Source organism: Lynx rufus, unplaced genomic scaffold (genome assembly GCF_022079265.1).
Source record: "Lynx rufus isolate CCGP_SWC_20201006 ecotype Redwood Valley unplaced genomic scaffold, mLynRuf1.p SCAF_18, whole genome shotgun sequence".
NCBI lineage: Eukaryota > Metazoa > Chordata > Mammalia > Carnivora > Felidae > Lynx > Lynx rufus.
Genome location: NW_025814832.1, coordinates 26,639,329 through 26,657,492, shown reverse-complemented (window position 1 = coordinate 26,657,492; position 18,164 = coordinate 26,639,329). Strand labels below are relative to the sequence as shown.

General features: G+C 52.8%; 1 protein-coding gene across 2 annotated transcripts; it reads left to right on the top strand.

Annotated features, from left to right (window-relative positions):
• The first annotated feature begins 1,484 nt into the window (after nt 1–1,484).
• CCR7 (C-C motif chemokine receptor 7) lies at nt 1,485–15,038 on the top strand. Of its 2 annotated transcripts, none has more exons than XM_047081262.1 (3): nt 1,485–1,551; nt 7,784–7,833; nt 10,771–15,038. In XM_047081262.1, the coding sequence occupies exons 1-3, from the start codon at nt 1,542–1,544 to the stop codon at nt 11,848–11,850; spliced, it is 1,140 nt and encodes a 379-aa protein (XP_046937218.1). In that variant the 5' UTR covers nt 1,485–1,541; the 3' UTR covers nt 11,851–15,038. The 2 variants fall into 2 exon arrangements, with proteins under 2 accessions (XP_046937218.1, XP_046937219.1); XM_047081263.1 differs by having other exon boundaries at nt 1,521–1,646.
• Nucleotides 15,039–18,164: the final 3,126 nt, after the last annotated feature.

The window sequence follows — 18,164 nt, the reverse complement described above, 5'->3', positions numbered from 1 at the left end:
CCCCCCCCACACATACTCTCTTTTTCTCTCTCTCTCTCAAAATAGATAAATAAACTTAAAAAAAAGAACATGAAAAGACAATCTACTAGATTGGAAGAAAATATTTATGAGCCCTATGTCTGATAAAGGACTTATACCCAGAATAATGAAGAACTATTACAACTCACAATAAAAAAACAAATAACCCAATTCAAAACTGGGCAAATGATTTAAATAGGCATTTCTCCAAAGAAATATAGAAATGATCAACACCATTAGGGTAATGCAAATCAAAACCACAGTGAGATACCATTTCATAACCACTAGATGACTAGAATTCAAAAGACAATAACAGGTTTTGTCAAGGATGTGTAACCTTCATATAGAACTTATGAGACTGTAACATCATGAGGCCACTTTGGGAAATAGTTTGACAGCTCCTCAAAATGTTAAACCTGGAATTGCCATATGACCTCACAATTTCGCTCCTAGGTTTGTCCCCAAGAGAAATAAGAGCATATGCCCCACACAAAAACTTGTAAATGAATGTTCATAGCAGCGTTATTCATAAAAAACAAAAAGTAGAAACAACCCAAGTGTCCAACTGATGATGAATAAACAGAATGTGGTATATCCATACGATGGAATATTATTGGGCCATAAGAAGCAATGAGGAAATGAGACATGCTATAACATGGATGAACCCGGAAAATATTATGCTAAGTGAAAGAAGCCAGATATAAAGGCCACATATTATATAATTTTATTTATGTGACATTCCCACAATAGACAGATGTATAGAGATAGAAAGATTGGCGGTTACCAGGGGCAGGGGGCAAAGGTGGAGGGGAGATGGGGAGTCATTGCTAATGAATAGGGGGAGGGTTGCAGGGGAAAGTGATATAAAATGTTCTAAAATTGATTGTGGTAAAGGTTGCACAACTCTGTGAATCTACAAAACCAAAAAGAGTGAATCTTAAATTTATATGTGGGTTATAGCTCAATAAAGGTGTCAGAAAAAAAAGGAAAGGAAGAGAAGAGAAAGAAGAAAGAAACATTCTGACAATGTCTCTCATTCATTCAATGCCTCCCATTGGCCAAACCTATCCAAGAAGCTGGGGGGCAAAATTGTTTGGGAAATGTAGTTCCCTGTGACACTGAGCAGGGCAGAGGAAGGATGGAGATAACCCCTCATTCACCTCTGATTCTCTGGCCCGTGAAATTCAGTCTATAAACACGTGTCAAATCTATAACTGGCCCTTATTCTCCTGCCTTGGGCTGGGATCTGTCTGTTGGACTATACAGGGGGCTTTTTGAATATAAATAACCTGATGATTCATGATCCTGTGACCAATGAGTGGGCTATCACTGTCACCTTCTCATTCCCCTTGGTTCCAGAAAGCACTATAGGGTTGAGGCCGGATTGGAGGGAGGAGCGGGGGTAGGAGGGGCAGAGAAGAGGGTGGCTGCTCTCACAACTTAAAAGCACTTCCTCCCCAGACAGTGAGAGCTCAAGACCCGGCACAGCCTTCCTGTGTGGTTTCAGCCGCCCAGAGAGTGTCATGGACCTGGGTGAGTGAGCCTCCTATGTGAGAAAAAGCAGTACTGGGGTCACTCTGACATCCAGCCTGACTTTGTGGAATGGAGGTGGAGGAGGGGGATGGAAGGTATGGAGGAGCCTCCTGAGGAATCAGGTTCTGAATTTGGTGTCTGTCCCAGAGAGTGCCACCCTGTTCTCCCAGGCATGGTGGATGCACCTGTCAGACCTGGGGAAGAGGGTAACCATCGGTACCAGGAAAGACAAGGCAGAGTGAGGTTGTGTCTTTCTAGAACAGTAGGGACGGGAGAAGGCTGCAGGGCTAGGGTTGGTGGTGATCTGGACGGCACCTGTTCTCATCTCAGCTCGGGGTGATGGGTGAGGCTCTCTAGGACCTGTTCCATCAGGGACAAAGTCTCCCCAGAGGGCTCTGGGCCCCTCCGCTTCCCATCTTCCCTCTGATTTCCACCTTTATCACCTGCTAACCAGGGATCAGAAGCTCTGTTACCTCAGGGTTGCGAGGAGGAGTGAATAGGAGATGATGCCTTGTGCCAGTGGTATAGGCGGTGCAAATGCAAGCCGGCTGCCCACCTCTCTGGCTTTGCCGCCGCCTCTTGAAGGTTAAAGGCTGGGTGGGCTAGGGGAGATGGGACCACAATGGGGCATTCAGTTTGAAGTCAGAGCCCAGGCCTCCAGCACAGCCTCTGCGTCACTTCATTGCTTTTTCTGCCCTGACAGATGAGTCTTCCCTTTAAAAAGCCTGTCCTCTGGTCTAACCTCAGTCTTAACTAGAGGGAACGAAGCTCTTGAGAGGGTTTTGAGGGGTACGTCCAGCTCCAGACACCCCATTTGTAAATCTCAGCTGTGAAGTCAGACCCGGCTGAGGCTACAAAGGCCAGGTTCCTGGATGGTTCATTCTCACCAGCAAGCGAAGCACCACGGCGGCCTCAAAGCCGCAAGAGGTTGGCTTTAAAAAGTGAAGGTTCACTGGTGCTGTCCTCATACTCCTCCCACCACACCACAGCTTCTTGCCTTTACTCTACCTCCCCCACACCTGCCCGGAACCCTGGGCGGACAGAGCGATCAGCTGTAAAGGGGTTAAAGTAGCCACCCACCCCACCACCTGGGGCTCCTGGGAAGGTGGGGTCTGATCTTCACCTCTCCATCACAGGTGCTTTGGGGGTGTGAGCAGAAAGTATCTGTGGAATGAATGAATGACATCGAGAACTCTGAGTTGATTTTAGTTTTTAAAAATCTCTTCCAACCTCCTCTCCTGCCAGCAGCCTGCTCGCTAATCCCACTCCCCAGACCCCCACCACTTACCATAATCACAGAACGCAGGCATCACCCCCTAAGAAGCGGTCCCTGACTCTCTGTGTGACCTCTGTGAAGGGAAACCAAGCAGGGTCCCAGTGGTATGATGGGAAATGTTGGAAAACCTGCTCCCCCCACCCCGACCCCCCTAGGAGGAAGGGCTCTGATTGGTAGTTCTTGCCAATTTCCATTGTGTAAATTCTCCCGCCATGGTTAATTTCAAGCCTTAGACAATTTCAAGGGATGAAACGGCTGAGCACCGAGTCAGGGAAGGATGTACACAACTAGCTCCCTGGGCCTGTGAGAACCAGCTCTCTAGTCCACCACTGAGGGTCCCCCACCCCTCCCCAACCTAGGTTTGGGGAGCTAGTCTCACAGGCTTTGATGGGGGGGAAGGAGGGCAACCTCTGGTTTAGGAGAAAGGGATGTTCTTGCCTGCCTCACTCAACTCAAGAGAGAGCCCCAACGGCCAAGCCTGAAATGCTGGTAAGAAGGGAAGCCACTGAGAGAAGCGTTGCTCAGAACGGACTCTGGACGGTTGGTTAAGGCGTGTGGGCCACAGAGGATCTGTTTTTCTCTCTTCATCTGCCCAGCAGGGAGCAAGAGGTGGGCGAGGAGACAGAGTTTCTGTTACACAAAATGAAAACACTGAAGCAGGACTGAACTGGTCTTTGATTCACGATTTGAATGAGCACCCCCCACTCCAAGCATCCTCCCCACCTTCGAGGGAGGAAACTTAAGACCTCAGAATTCTCCAAAGCAGAGAAGAAAAAAATGAGCCCATCAGAGACTTCTCTCTCATAGCTTGACCTGAAATGGTGGCAGAGGGGTATTGAAGGAACTCAGGGCCAACGCCTCCCGGCCTTTTGGGGGCCTGGCTGGGTGGGGGTGGGGGTGGGAATGGTACAGCCTGAGGGGGCTGTTGGAGGAATCTCTCCTCTTGGTTTGGCACCTTCTTTCCATCGGCTATCACTGATGGGCGAATTGGGGCATGACAAGTCTCGTGGAGTGAGAGACACATATGTCAACAAGCCACTGAGACAGAGCGAGATACAAAGCTGATGGGGCAAGCGTGAGGCACTTGGGAAGCTCAAAGAAAAGAATAGTGAGCATGGGTCAGAGGGGCATTTCGGTTGGGTTTTGAAAGGTGGGTAAGCGTCACCAAACCAGACAAGGAGGAACAAGGGATGCGGGATGTGGCAGGGATAACAAATCCAATTTTCATCAGAGGCCAATAGTCAAATGCCCTTATGTCAGGGCAGATGTGGGGCCAGTTCTGCGATGTTAGGGGGATAGAAACAACAGAACTGGATGATCCGCAAGATATGGGAAAGTAAGGATTCCCATCCTGCCCCATGGAGGTCCCTATACACAGTGGGTTCATCAGAAATGTAATGGGATGCAGTCGTGAGAGTTCCATTCCAATCTCAGATCGGTCTCTTAGAAGCTGTGTGGCCCCAGGCAAGTGGCTTAACCTCTCTGGGCCTCTATTTTTGGGAATACAGTATGAACATCGCAAGACATCGCTCACAGGATGTTACAAGGGAGACATACACAAAGACTAAAGGGAAGAACAAAAGAGCGGTTAGGAGTGTGGTTTCTGGAGATGGAAGGATTCAAAGCCCAACTCCACTACTAGCTGACCGTGTGACTCTGGGAAAATTACCAATCTCACTGTGCTTCAGTTTCCTCAGTGCCAGATGGGGATACCAGGAATACCTACCTCAGGTCTTCTGTGAGGATGAAATTATCAGACCTGGGAAGGGTTTGGTGTGGACTGAGAGCTCAGTGGGATCTGAATGATATCACTGGATAAAACAGTTGATATCACAGTGACTGCAGGGTTCAACAGCCCTGCCTACTGCCTGAAGGGCACCCCCCCCCAGTTCTCCCACCTTCTCTCCAAATTTCCTTACTGCTTCCTTGCTTCTTCCCTCCCCTTCTCCACTGCCTCCTCTCCCTCCAACCCTGCCCCCTGTAAAAAAAAAAAAAAAAAAAAAAAAAGTGTCAGCAGGTGAGGAATTCCAGAGAGGAAAAAGTCTGGGGGGCTTTGCAGGGGGCAGTTGATGGGCAGCTATAATTCTCTGGGCAGCCTGGAGGGCCCGGAAAATGTGGAGATGCAAGTTCAGGATTTGGGGGAGTAACTGACCAGCAGTCCCCTCCTCCCAGACAGGGAGGCAGTTTCCCTTGCTGGGGGCTCAGGCTGGAGTTCTAGGGAATTTTCTTTCCATTATGATTATTACTAGAAACTCAAGAACTCAGAAAATACCCAACATGTAAGTCACCCACTTCTCAACCCCTGAGATTCCCAACGTCAGTGACCTCACCCAAGCTGGTGCTCAGGGTCCATTGCTTTATGACTTGGTGCCAGACAGAAGCAATCTGACTCATGGCCGTTGACCAGGCTCCTGTCCCACCACAGAGTTCCCCTAAATTCCCATTTGATAACCTTTCTTGAAAACGGCCTATTTTTGTTCTACAAATCCTTGCTCATCTGCCATTTCCAACACACCTGGAATGAGAAATCATCTACACACACACACACACACACACACACACACACCCTGGTCCCGCCCCGTTTCTCTTCCCCTCCACCAGTGAGCAAAGGAATGGGACAGGGCCCAGGAGGAGAAGGGGTTGATGGAGTAAAATAGAGACACCTCTAGCTCCTTGTATCTCACCCGTTGTGACTTAATCAAACCTTTGAGGTTTCTCAGTTCTCACTGACAGTCAAAACGAGCTTTCTCTAGAGTAACGAAATATTTGTACGTGTTTAAAGAAACCTCGAGCGCTTCACGCCAAGATGAGTCAGTGGAGGCTGGGCTGTGCGCGTTGGACCCTAACGAGAGCGTGGCTGAAGTAAAGACGTGGGCTTGGGCAGGGCCCCTCCGGGTAATTCAGCAAGGAAGGCGGATGGGAGAGGGGGGCTAGGATGTTGCATGACAATCTGTTCCCCACCAGGGAACGAGGGGGCAAGCTGGGGACAACGGGCTAGTGGGTGCCTGCCCTCAGAAAGAGAAGACAGCCAGGAAGGCAGGTGCAGGCAGACCATGAGGGTCTTGACTGCCATACTAAGCTAAGGGGGCTTCCTCCTTAGGGGTGGATGGCGAGGTCCTCAGGATTTCGGAGGACAGCTGGTCGGTGTGGGCATCAGAGGTCAGCCTCAGAAAGACGTGTCTAGCAGTAGTGTGCCGTATAACTTGCTTGACGTGAAAGAAATACCTATTTGCTTATGTGGCCTGATGCCCTTCCTCCTTCACTCAGGAACCCCCAAGCCCAGAATCCCCCGCGTTAGGCTCTCCATCAGAGCACACGGTGTGTGAATTGGGTGTCATGCAGAGAGGCTTCCAGCAGGTGGCGCTGTGGCCAAGGAAACAGACTCTGGTGCTCTCCCTCTTGGAAGCAGCATTCCTCGCTGCTGGAAGAGGGCCCCCGGCTTCCAGAAGGTGCTTGAAGCACAGTCCGAAGCATTTCCCTGTCCCTGCTGAGGCTGGAGGTGCGACCGGCCTGCAAGTCCTGCCTGGGCATGCATTGGTGGCACCCCAGTTATTGACTGTCTTGTGGGCCAGGCCCTGGCTGGGAACTGAGGGTCCTGTTATTATAGGGAGGGGGCTACAAAGGCAAGAAAGCACAATTCCTGCCCTCCGGGTGCTCCCAGAAGGTTAGGTGATCTGTACATAAAGTACCCTGTGAACTGTCCTCCCTGCTCAGGCTCAGAGGAAGTAAGCTCCCGCTCCAGCCCCTCAGCTCCTCTACAAAGCCGAACTGAGCAGCCAACTGTCCATCTTCTGACCGCAGCACACCAGGCCTGTGCTCACCTAGGGTCTCGGCCTGCTGCTCAGACTCAAGGAGAGCCTCCTGGCTTCCAGAATGTACCCAGGGCACACTCTGGACAGGCCAGACAGGGTCCCTTCCCCACAGCTGAACACGTTCCCCTTTCCCACATCACACAAGGCCCCGGATTACAAAGAAGTTAAAGAGAGAACGTATACACACACTTCAGTCAAGCCAAAAAAGTAGTTACTTCAGAGAAGTCTCCCATCATACCACACTGTCACAGGACAGTGTCCCCTCAGGCCATCCTGGTGCTCTCTCTCCCTTGGAAGAAGGGGAAGCAGGGCATTCATTCATTCATTCATTCACCAACACACAATTCCCGGGTGCCTTCTTGATTTGGGGTCTGCGCTGGGTAAAAGGGAAGAGATCCCTGCTCTAAAAGCAGGCTGAGAGAACAGGCAAAGTAAACCACCAGTTGGCCTTGATGAATGTCACTTGAATGAGAGGCTATGGAGGCAGATGGGTCCCCAGAGCACTTTCCCATCTTTGAGATGCCAGGAAATAACCTCACTCCTCCACCCATCCCTGTGACATTACCCTATTTCCTCAGCTGGCCTCACCCAGAAGACACTCAGGGCTGTATTTGGGGCTGCCCACTCACCTGGGTGTAGGAAAAATGCTCCCCAGTGGCTACTGGCACCAGAACGGTGCAGGACACACACACACACACACACACACACACACACACACACACACCCTGACCACCACCACCTCAGGGCTGTGCTACCCATATAACCTGGACTGGGAGGGGCCACTCAGACCCAGGTGTCAAGGTCAATCAAAATCCAGCCTTGAGGGGTGGTATGGGCCAGAGTGGACTTTCCAACTCCAGAAGACACCCTGAAGAACCAAGAAGGGGGTGGGGAGCAGGGACTGCCCGCTGATCCCACTCCTTCCCAGGACCTCGGAGTAGAGAACGAGGAGGAGAGGGCGGCAAGGCTGGGCAGGCAGCCAGGTGCTTCAAGGCACAATCTGGTTCTGATGTTCCAGGCAAATGTGGTGCCTGGGGCTTGTGATGAAAGTTCCCAGCAGTGCCCCCACCCCTCCCAGAGGCTTTCTTTCATAACAAATCCCTGGCCCTGCCACGCAATAACTTTCTCACCTTGTCTCCTACAGGGAAACCAATGAAAAGCGTGCTGGTGGTGGCTCTCCTTGTCATTTTCCAGGTGAGATCTGTGGCCGAGAAAAGCTCTGTTCCCTCCTCCATACCCCCTCCCCAAGTCCCCCCCCTTCCCATCCCTGGGGTCCTGGTGGAGGAGGTGGGCACTTGCTGGAAGGAAATAGACCCAGACACAAACCCACTCGTTATTCCTTAAACTGATGGCCATCCCTCTCCATCTGCTGAGTGACCTACAAAGCCACAGATGGTCTCTGAATGTCCTTTACTCCATTTAAATGAAAACATGGGGTCAGGGAATAAGACACCACTGTCTCCCCCACCCCACTTCCACTGTCACCATCCAGGATCCAGAAATGTGGGCTCCATCTGAGTTCGTGGGAAGGAACTGCACAAAGCAAAGGCTGTGAGGTGACTGGAGTCTGTGCATATGTATGCACAGCCACACATGTAAAACTTCATACGTGAGCTGAGAGAACCCTTGGTCTGGTGGCCTGGTTACTATCCAGTTACCGCAAAGCTGTCTCCCTCCCCCAGTGTCCAGCCAAAGCCTCCCCTGGAGGCCCCAGTCCCTTCTGTGAAGTCAAGAGGCCCATTTGAGCCCCACTTAATGGGGAGGGAAGAAAGGATGAGGCCTGGGACACTGGGGGTGGGGGTTGGTGCACATACTTTATGGGGGCCTGAACTCTGCAGGAGCAAAGTCCCCCAGTTTACAACGTTCTGCTTCGCAATCCCAGAAACGGAGACAGGAAATCTGGCCCCGTGAAGTACCAGAGTTAGAAGAAACTGTAACTCATACAGTCTACTCTCTTCCATTTGTTCGGGGCGGGAGCTCTCTTGGAGGGGGGAGGGGGAGGGGGAGGCTGAGGCCAGAACCGGAGAGGCAGTCCTTCAGAATTTGGCGCTTCCCCAGGTCTGGAGGCCAGAGGGGCAGCTTTCCAAGAGCTCCGGCCAGAGGCAGGCCCCAACCTGGGCGCTGTTCCCAAAACCCCATCCCAGAGGCCCCCCGGAGCTTGGGCTGCAGCCCACAGCCTGGCCCCCCTCCTCATCACCACTCACTCCCCTCTTGCTTCCCATTTCCAGGACTCGGGAGGGGCTGTGTTGCTTCAAGTGGAGCCTGGAAGGTTGGGGAGGGGACAAGACAGCTGGGGCTCATTCTTCTCTTTCCTTGGGGGGAGGGGGGTGGCTCAGATGGGGCAGGATGTGGTGGGGCTGAAGGCTACAGAGGCATCAAGCCTGGTGGCCTGGAGCCAGGAGGTATTAAAGGGGAGAAAGAGAAGGCAGGACAGGGTGGTGGGGAGCATGCTTCATAGAGGCTGGGTGTACCCCCTTATGTCCAGGGACCCCGGACTTAAAATCCTGGGCCTTACCATGGGTGGCTGAGAGCAACCAGCCTCTTCCAGGACTCCCAGGCTGCCATCATGCCCACATGAGGGAAAGGGGGTTGTCACTGATATTTGCTCAAGATAGCAAAGCCCAAAGGAAAGGCTCCTGGACATTAGTTTGTCCTTGTTCTGTCCCCAAGCAGGACAGTGATAAATTCAGAAATCGGAAGTAAGAAAGAGAGAGACAGGATGTGGGGAAGTCAGTAGACTGGGTTCCACTCTGGCTGTGTAACTTTGAGCGAGGCTCTCCAAGAGCCTCCCTTTCCTCAGCTCTAAAGTCACTCCAGCTCCCCAGTTGTATGCAAACCCCATCCTGTTGAGCTGCCCAGAGCCCACTTCCCAGAGGAGGGACCGTGGGCTTCCTGAGGCGATCTTGCAGCCCCACTGCCAGGCTGCACAGGCTTAGCCATCGCTGTGCGCTGAGGCACGGGGCAGGCGGACGTGAGTCCTCCTTCATTGATAAAATCACAGCAGGCTGCCTGAACCCTCACCCTGCCCTGCAGACAGGCTAAAAAAAGCCCTGAGCAGCTGAGCCTGGCTGATTGGGATCTGCCGGAAGAGACTGCAAGGAAGAAAGAGACAGAGAGGTAGGGGAAGAGGGTAGCACAGAGGGAGAGGGAGACAGAACCACACTCTCTTCCTGAGGTGCAAGGAGGACTCCGTCACAGCTGAGGAGGCTATGGCCCAGTGGTGCATCAACCACTCCTGCCATGCTGTGCAGTTGAGTGCACTTGGGCCCACATTGTCTGAGCCCCTACTGCGTGCCGGGCACGGTGCCTCGGGCCCCAGGGATTCATAGAATTCTTCGAGTCCCTAACCACCCAAAGTCACAGCAGCTCACCCCACACCAGGGTTTCAAGGCCTCTCAACCAAGCATTTGCCTTCCTCTCTTCTCGCTCTAGGCCCTCCTCAACCTTAACCCCAAGGTGGATTTTCCCTTAAAAGCTCAAGTATTTTGTAGGCTCCCTGGAAAAAATCTTTCTAGCAGATTCTAAAGGAGGCTCAAGAAGAAAGGCACACATCCTAACTCTCCTGGAGTTTCCAGGCGCCAGAACCTAAGTTAGGCCCCTCGCCACAGCCACGTGAGGGAGATAGTCCCCATGTCCATTCCACAGATGAGAAAACTGAGGCCCAGAGATAAAGTGTGTTTATCTGGCCCAAGGCTCATCTGACCCCAAAACCCAGACACTTTCCAGTCCCCCATCAGGGCATGTAGTGACAAGTGTCTCAGAGGTGGCAAGATCAGACCCTTGCTACCTATTAGAAATGCAGAATCTTGGGTTCCAGCCTATTAAATCAGGACATGCATTTTGACAAGATCCCCGGGTAATTCATATGTGTGTTAAAATTTGGGAAGCACTGGTTTCACACCAAAGAACCACCTGGAAAGTGGCCCAGATCCATAGAGCCCCGCCCTCTGAGATTATGGTTCGTCTCAAGTAGGGTCCGAGAATTTGCAGGTGATGCTGATGATGCCAGTGGTGGGGGCCACACGTTGAAACCACTGCCCTGGGGCAATCCCAGGGCAGCAAGATTCGCTGAGCTGAGCTGGAAACCACTTCACTAAGCTGGATCATGTTGCCCTATTCCCGTCCCCGCAGGTGTGCCTGTGCCAAGATGAGGTCACAGATGATTACATCGGAGAAAATACCACGGTGGACTACACGCTGTATGAGTCCGTATGCTTCAAGAAAGACGTGCGGAACTTTAAAGCCTGGTTCCTGCCAGTCATGTACTCCGTCATCTGTTTCATGGGTCTGCTGGGCAACGGGCTGGTTGTGCTGACCTACATCTATTTCAAGAGGCTCAAGACCATGACCGATACCTACCTGCTCAACCTGGCCATGGCAGACATCCTCTTCCTCCTGACCCTTCCCTTCTGGGCATACAGCGCGGCCAAGTCCTGGGCCTTCGGCGTCCACATTTGCAAGATCATCTTTGGCATCTACAAGATAAGCTTCTTCAGCGGCATGTTGCTGCTTCTTTGTATCAGCATTGACCGCTACGTGGCCATTGTCCAGGCCGTGTCGGCCCACCGACACCGCGCCCGCGTCCTTTTCATCAGCAAGCTCTCCTGTGTGGGCATCTGGATGCTGGCCATGGTGCTGTCCACGCCAGAGCTGATGTACAGCGGCCTCCAGAAGAGCAGCAGCGAACAAGCACTGCGGTGCTCCCTCATCACTGAGCACGTGGAAGCCCTGATCACCATCCAGGTGGCCCAGATGGTGGTGGGCTTTCTGATCCCCCTGGGGGCCATGAGCTTCTGCTACCTCGTCATCATCCGCACCCTGCTCCAGGCACGCAACTTTGAGCGCAACAAAGCCATCAAGGTCATCATCGCTGTGGTCGTGGTCTTTATAGCCTTCCAGCTGCCCTACAATGGGGTGGTCCTGGCCCAGACGGTGGCCAACTTCAATATCACCGGCAGCGGCAGCTGTGAGCTCAGCAAGCAGCTCGACATCGCCTACGACATCACCTACAGCCTGGCCTGCGTCCGCTGCTGCGTCAACCCTTTCTTATACGCTTTCATTGGCGTCAAGTTCAGAAGCGATCTCTTCAAACTCTTCAAGGACTTGGGCTGCCTGAGCCAGGAGCGGCTCCGTCAGTGGTCTTCCTGCCGCCACACCCGGCGCTCCTCCATGAGTGTGGAGGCTGAGACCACCACCACCTTCTCCCCGTAGGAGGCTCCTCTGCCAGGACTAGATGGACCTCCCCCAGGGCCTCTGGGCTGGGGATAGGGAGCAGATGACTTGGGCTCCAAAAACTGCAGAGGGAAAAGCAGTCCTGGCTGTTAAGTTTTATCTCGTGGGGAAAGCCCGTGCCGCAGCCCGGGCTTCACCCCGGCCCTAGCTACCTCCACCAAGGTTGCAAAGAGTTGTGGCCGATGAGCCACACCAAGTCCTGCAACACTCCCAAACCGAGGCTGTTGTCTCCCAAACCAAAAACCCAAAGTGGAAGTCGGAATACGGTCCACACTCTTGGGGTGAACAAGTAGTTGGTGACAGGTAGGCTGGCGGAGGGGGCCCGGCGGGTCCTCTGAAGGAAACTCCTTCTGACCTAGAATGACATCCTCCCTGAGATTCAAGGGCTGAGACAAGGTCTTCCAGAAAACAAGGCTTTGTCTCCAAGACCAGAGATGGTGGGGAGGCTTGGCATGGCAGCGAGAGGGGGATGCCAGTGGGCCCAACTCCGACTTTCTGCCTTCATCGCTTTTTCCACTGTCATCTGAGCCAGCAAGAAATGGCAGCCTCTAGGCCTCCCCCAAAGCACACTTGCCCCTCGCCTGCCACCTCTCATCAGGCTGCTGCCCTCCCAGGCTCTCCTCGGGGAGGGGTGTGGTGTTTCTTGCAGGTCAGGCCAGCCGCTTCTGCCCGGCCAAAGCCACGCTCCCAGCCAGGACTCTGGGGCAAGGATGACGTGTGGCCAGCCCTTCTCGGGTCTCAGCTCTGCTCAGATGGAGGAGAGGGCAGGGAGAGGGGTTAGGGGCCAGGGGGTGGTGACAGTGCTGGCTGCCAAAGACCAATGAGCTGCTTTTTGTTCTTAGTCGTGGGGACAAAAAACTCTCATCCTGTCCAGCACGGTTTACTCACATACAAATACAAGTTTTCCCTTGAGGAAACAACAGCTTTAAAAGAAGGGAACATTTTTTGATAAATGACAAATGGGCATGTTCCTGTTTTGCAAACTCTCACTTCCCACCTGACCACCCCCACTCCTCTCTTTGCCCCGTCTTCATTGCTCAGAGATGCTCGGAGCCACGAGGTCTGCCGAGCTATGTCCTGAGCCCATCCAATGACACAGCCCCAAGAGACTAAAAGAAGCAGGGGGAGGGGAGGCACAAGGTGCCTGTCTTGCAAATGCCCTTCCAGAGCTCATGGAAGAGGACCTAAGCCTGCGCCATCAGCAGTGATCTAGAGACACCAGTGTGAGCTGACCTTTGGAAAGAACCAAGTTGTCCCTGTAACCTCAATGGCTGGGAGCTCTCCCTGACCTTTAGGAACATTTATACACTGATCTGCTCATCTGTCCCGGCTCAGCCTGGAACCAGAGCCCCTGACCCTTTGTCAGTCCCTTCAAGTTCCCCAAAATGGTGTTTCCAGGGAGGGCCTCCCCCTGGGCACAGAGACCACAGCATGCTGGATTAAGGGGGCTTGGGATGAGACCCATGTGATAGGCTTACCCTTTGCTGGCTGCTTGAAAGCCAGGTTCACCCACGTCCCTCCCTACTGACCATTGTTGCAGCAATAGCCAATGTATGGTTACCCACCATGGAGGGGCAAGAATCAAGAAACAGCCACTGCCCTCCACGTATATCCATGTCCCTGGGTGCCCTGATGCCCAGAACCTGACCCCTCCAAGCCAGAGCGGAAGTTAGCCCAAGCTGTGATGTATGAGGAGGGGTCTAAAGGGCCCTGAGCACCAATACTTGGGGGCCTGATGCGGGGAAGGGGGTGACATTCATGCAAAGGTGATTCCATCAGCTTTACAAAGTGAAAAAAAGCCTGTCTGGTAATGAAGCCCATTGTCCAATTTCACAAGCACATTACATTACCCTCCGCCGTGGGATGCCCTGGGCACTGTTTGTCAGCCGGCTTCCACACCGGGAACCGGCGCCTGTGGGAAAAAGGAACCCGGCACGGACGCAGTCAGCGTGGGGCAGTGCTTGCCGCAGCAGCATTAAATATTAAATGGTGCAGCTGCAAATGTGTGTGCACGAGTGTGGGGAGAAAGGGGGAGCCCCTGAGTGCCTGTGGGACCCCAAGAGGAGCGTGGAGCCCACTGGTGTGCACATCCTAACGAGGGCACAGGCAGGAAACCCAGCCTCAGTTCCTGAAGGGAGAAATGTAAAGGAATGGTCGTGAACAGGAAGCCAGTCCAACCGCACAAACATGCCATCTCAGCTTCAAATACATTTTTCTAAAATAACTGGACATCTCCAAGTATTTACAAAACCCCAGCAAAGTTAATTCCCCAAACTGCTCTATCTCAGCTCATTGCTGGCCTGGCCCCTGTTTCCTTGCCCAGCACCCTCATGTGCCTTCAATGAACTTTGGGGGACCCCTAGGAAGAAAGAATCGACTCACTGGGGAGCACTCCCCCAAGGGCTTCTCTCTCTCTCTCTCTCTCTCTCTCTCTCTCATCTGCTTCATACAACCGCCCCGTCTTCCTAGGTTCATGGCCCCCACAGCCCCTCCCCGTCTCCCACAGCTTCCCCCTTCTTTCCAGCTCCAGCACCTTGCCCCCCAGCTTCCCTGGCTGCAACCCCAGGCCACAAATCTGCCCTTCCAGCCAGAAGCACCACACCTCTAGAATCATGGTTTCACGGAGCTGCAAGGGGCCTCAAAGATCCCCAAAATGGTGTTTCCAGGGAGGGCCTCCAGCTGGCCCAAGCCCCAATCACTCTCTAGATGGGGAAACTGAGGCTCAGAGAGAGGAACTGACTTGCTTAAATCGACACTGCAATGTACGGATACTGGATAAACTTGCTTTGGGCGCCTGAGGATCTGGCAAGATTGTGGAGGCGGATGGGGGAGAGCCGAGGCTCTGGAGACTGGCTGACTGTGAACCTCAACTCTATTGCCTCCCAGCTGTGTGACCTCCAACTGTTGCTCAACTGCTCTGAGTCTCAGATTTCTCAACTGCAAAGTGGAGAGGATTTGGCAAACATTTAGCACGGTGCCTGGAATGCTGCATGTGGCGGTGAGGAACCCAGCCTTTGCGGCCAGACTGCCTGGCTTGAATCTCAGCTGCGCTACTGGTCTTAGTCTCTCCATGCCTCGGTTTCCTAATCCATGTGATGGAAACAAAAATCATTGCACCTACCTCCTAGGGTTGTCATGAGGAGCAAATAAAATTCATATATGTAAAATGCTTAGAAATCCTTACGGAAGTGTTGTTGATAATCGTTCAGAAATGTTCAAGACATGGTAACTAAAAAAAAAAGTTGCTAACCATAAGGAAACCAAATTCAATTCTTTAGCCCCATTTCCATCCTCATACAGTTTGTAAATCGAGCTGGAAGACAAGTTGAGGATTAGTCAGTCTGTCCTTCCCACCAATTGTACAGGTGAGCCAACTGAGGCTCTGAGAGGTGAGTGACTCCCCTGGGGTCTCTCAGGAGCTCTTGGCCATGCTAGAACTTGAACCCAGGTTCCCAAGCTCCATCCAGAGCTCTTGCTCCGGACCTCCTGCACTCACTCACACTGCCCTACACATCCACCCTGGCGTTTGCCACCCTCATCCCAGACCATGTAGCTCTGCCCTGACAAGCGCCAGCCCTCCTGTCCTGTGGCCAGGTCCTTAAAGAGACTCTCCCCTCTCCCCCTTAAATCATTCCTGTCCTTGCCATTGAGTCCGGGAGAATGAGGTACAAAGAAAAGAACGATGGCAGCAGGCCCAAAGGAATTCAGGCAACTGGTCTTTTTAAGAAACGATCCTTTCTGGGGGTCACGTTCTCAGTTATTTGTCTGTATTGAAGGTAAATAGTTGGAGGGAGAAGAAACAGGCCTGTGGGGGCGGGGGGTGGGAGTTGAGGTGAATAAGATGGGGAGCAGAGGGGCGCAATTTTGAGTGGGGGCAAAAGGCAGGGGGAAGGTGGGGCAGGGGTGTATTCTAGGGACTACTCAGGTAGGGACCAGACTTGGAGACTGTTGTCAGTGGATGGAAAGATGTCCTCCCACCAACACACACACACACACACACACACACACACACACACACACACGGCTTCCCTGGGCCTCCCAATCACAGGTGAGGAGAAAGGGGCTCTATTAATCTAAGACACAGGTGGGCTCATGGCCTTCTTTGCCAGGAGGAGGCTAGAAACAGCCCAGTTCCCCTAGTCTGAGCCCCTAGAAAAACCCTATGGAGTAAAAGAAGCGGGTGTCTTCTCCCTGAAATCAAAAGAGCAACCGTGTCAACCCTCCCAGCTTCCACTCTGAGAGCAGATGTTTGAGAGGCACTGCAGGGAGGAGAAGCCTCATCACACACGCACACACACACACGTACACACACGTGTGCACACACACCACCCCCCAGCTCAGCCATTTGTCTTGTCGGGGCCTAGAAAGAGATACAGACAAGGGGTCTGCTGTAGAAAAGGCTACATGGCCCCTTGCTCAGCCAAAGCAGCTCTAGACCAACAAATCTCATCTGATCTCCAAAACCAGCAGCAAGGGCACGTGATTGCTCCGCGACTCCCCTCCTTGGGTGCGTGCGTGGCCAATTCAGACTGCTCTTCCTCCCGCATTCGCTGTGAAGATGGATATAACCTTATTTTTGTCTATTGTTTCCTAACCCCAGGGAATCCACTTGCTGGATTGTTCTATGTGTAATAGTAACCACTACGCCGTGTGGCCTCCAGGTGCTCCTCTCTGTGTAAATAAACATCGGCCTGCACGAGCAGGGTGGGGTCAGGCTTTGCCCGGTTCTGGCCAGTTTCATTCCCTCCGGGTGCAATAGGTCCAGAGGTCAGACGGCCATCCCCCTAGCAAGAGGGCAAGTGAGGAAACATGCCTTGCCCCAGCGTTCTCTCCTGCCTATGTCAGAGCTTGTTTAGGGCAGCGTAGTTTATATTAGTCCCAAGTAAATATCTGACACGGTGAAGTTCAGCAGATACTACAGATGAAATGCCCCAGACCCTTTCCCAGAGTTTAAAAGGAGGCCTGGAAATGCACACACATTTATCTTCTATGGTTTATGCAAACTACTCAAGTGACTGAAACAGGAACATGGTCACGTGTGAAGGCCAAGTGGAGCATTCTTCCCAGGCCCAGGAGGTGTTTTCTGTGGCATGGTCAGAGCCTATGGTCCAGCCAGGGGCCAGGAGTCACCTCTGGTGGCACCAGCTCTGTCTCTTGCGTGGAAGCCTGGGCTCCCACCCCGGTAGCTAACTCCCCGGACCCTGCCATCTTGCCTGCACTAACACCTCTTTCTGCCACCTGCCTTCTTTGGACACCCCCATTTCAGGGACGCTCAGCTACCAAGGGGTATTTCTGGCAACCTCTGGCCTTGGGGGTCCAGGGAAAGGGGAGCAGGAAGAACAACGGGAAGCTCTGAGCCTGGGGAGTTCAGGGAGAGGCCCCTCTGCCTTCAACTTCACCTTCAGATCAAGACACAGGCCTACACCTGCCTGAAATCCTTCAGTCCCTGTCAGAGGTGGAGCTTCTGAGTCAGAGGCTGGATAATTACAGGGTGGGAGGCTATCACAGAAGTGACTGCAGGAATCACAGAGCCTCTAGGTGGAAAAGACCTCACGTAAGAGGGAAGACAGGCTCACATTTACTGAGTGCCTATGATGTGCCAGGGACTGCTGGGTATACCACCTCCTGCTGAATTCTTAAAACAGGTGAAAACGCTGAGGTTCAGAAAGCCTGTGTGACTTACCTGAAGTAACACAGCCATAAGAATAACTACAACCTTACCACAATTGTGTTAGCATCAAACCTGCACTAAGCATCAAACCTTAACTCATTTAATCCTCAAGCAACCCTGCTAGCGTCCCATTTTACAGCCGGGAATCTGAGGCTCAGAGAGGTTAAGTAACTTGGCCAAAACGCACAGCTGCTACGTGATAAATCTTCACTAAGTGGCTTAGTTCTTGACCAGTTCTTTGACCAGCTGGCTTCCGAAGCCCGTGTTCTTGCCACTCGACTACACAAGCCAACTAAATAGCTGCTCGGTCATTACCAAATATGCATGGAGCCCCTCCTTTGCGCCAGGCCTTGTGCCAATATTCTCAAAATGTACCAGCCAAAACTTTGCAAAACCTACTGGACACAAAGCTCTGACCTGGGAGGAGGGAGAACCAAATAACAAAGATACAGCCCCCATCCACCAGGGGGATGTGACCCCACGGGCCCTGTGGCAACCAGGTCTTTGCTGCTCCTTGAGAGTTTGGTCTCCCCTTCTCTCCTCCAGACTCTGCTTCCCACCCAAGCTTCCCCCACAGGCCAGCCCTGCAGGGCTGCAGGCTCTAGGAGGCAAGTGTCTGGGC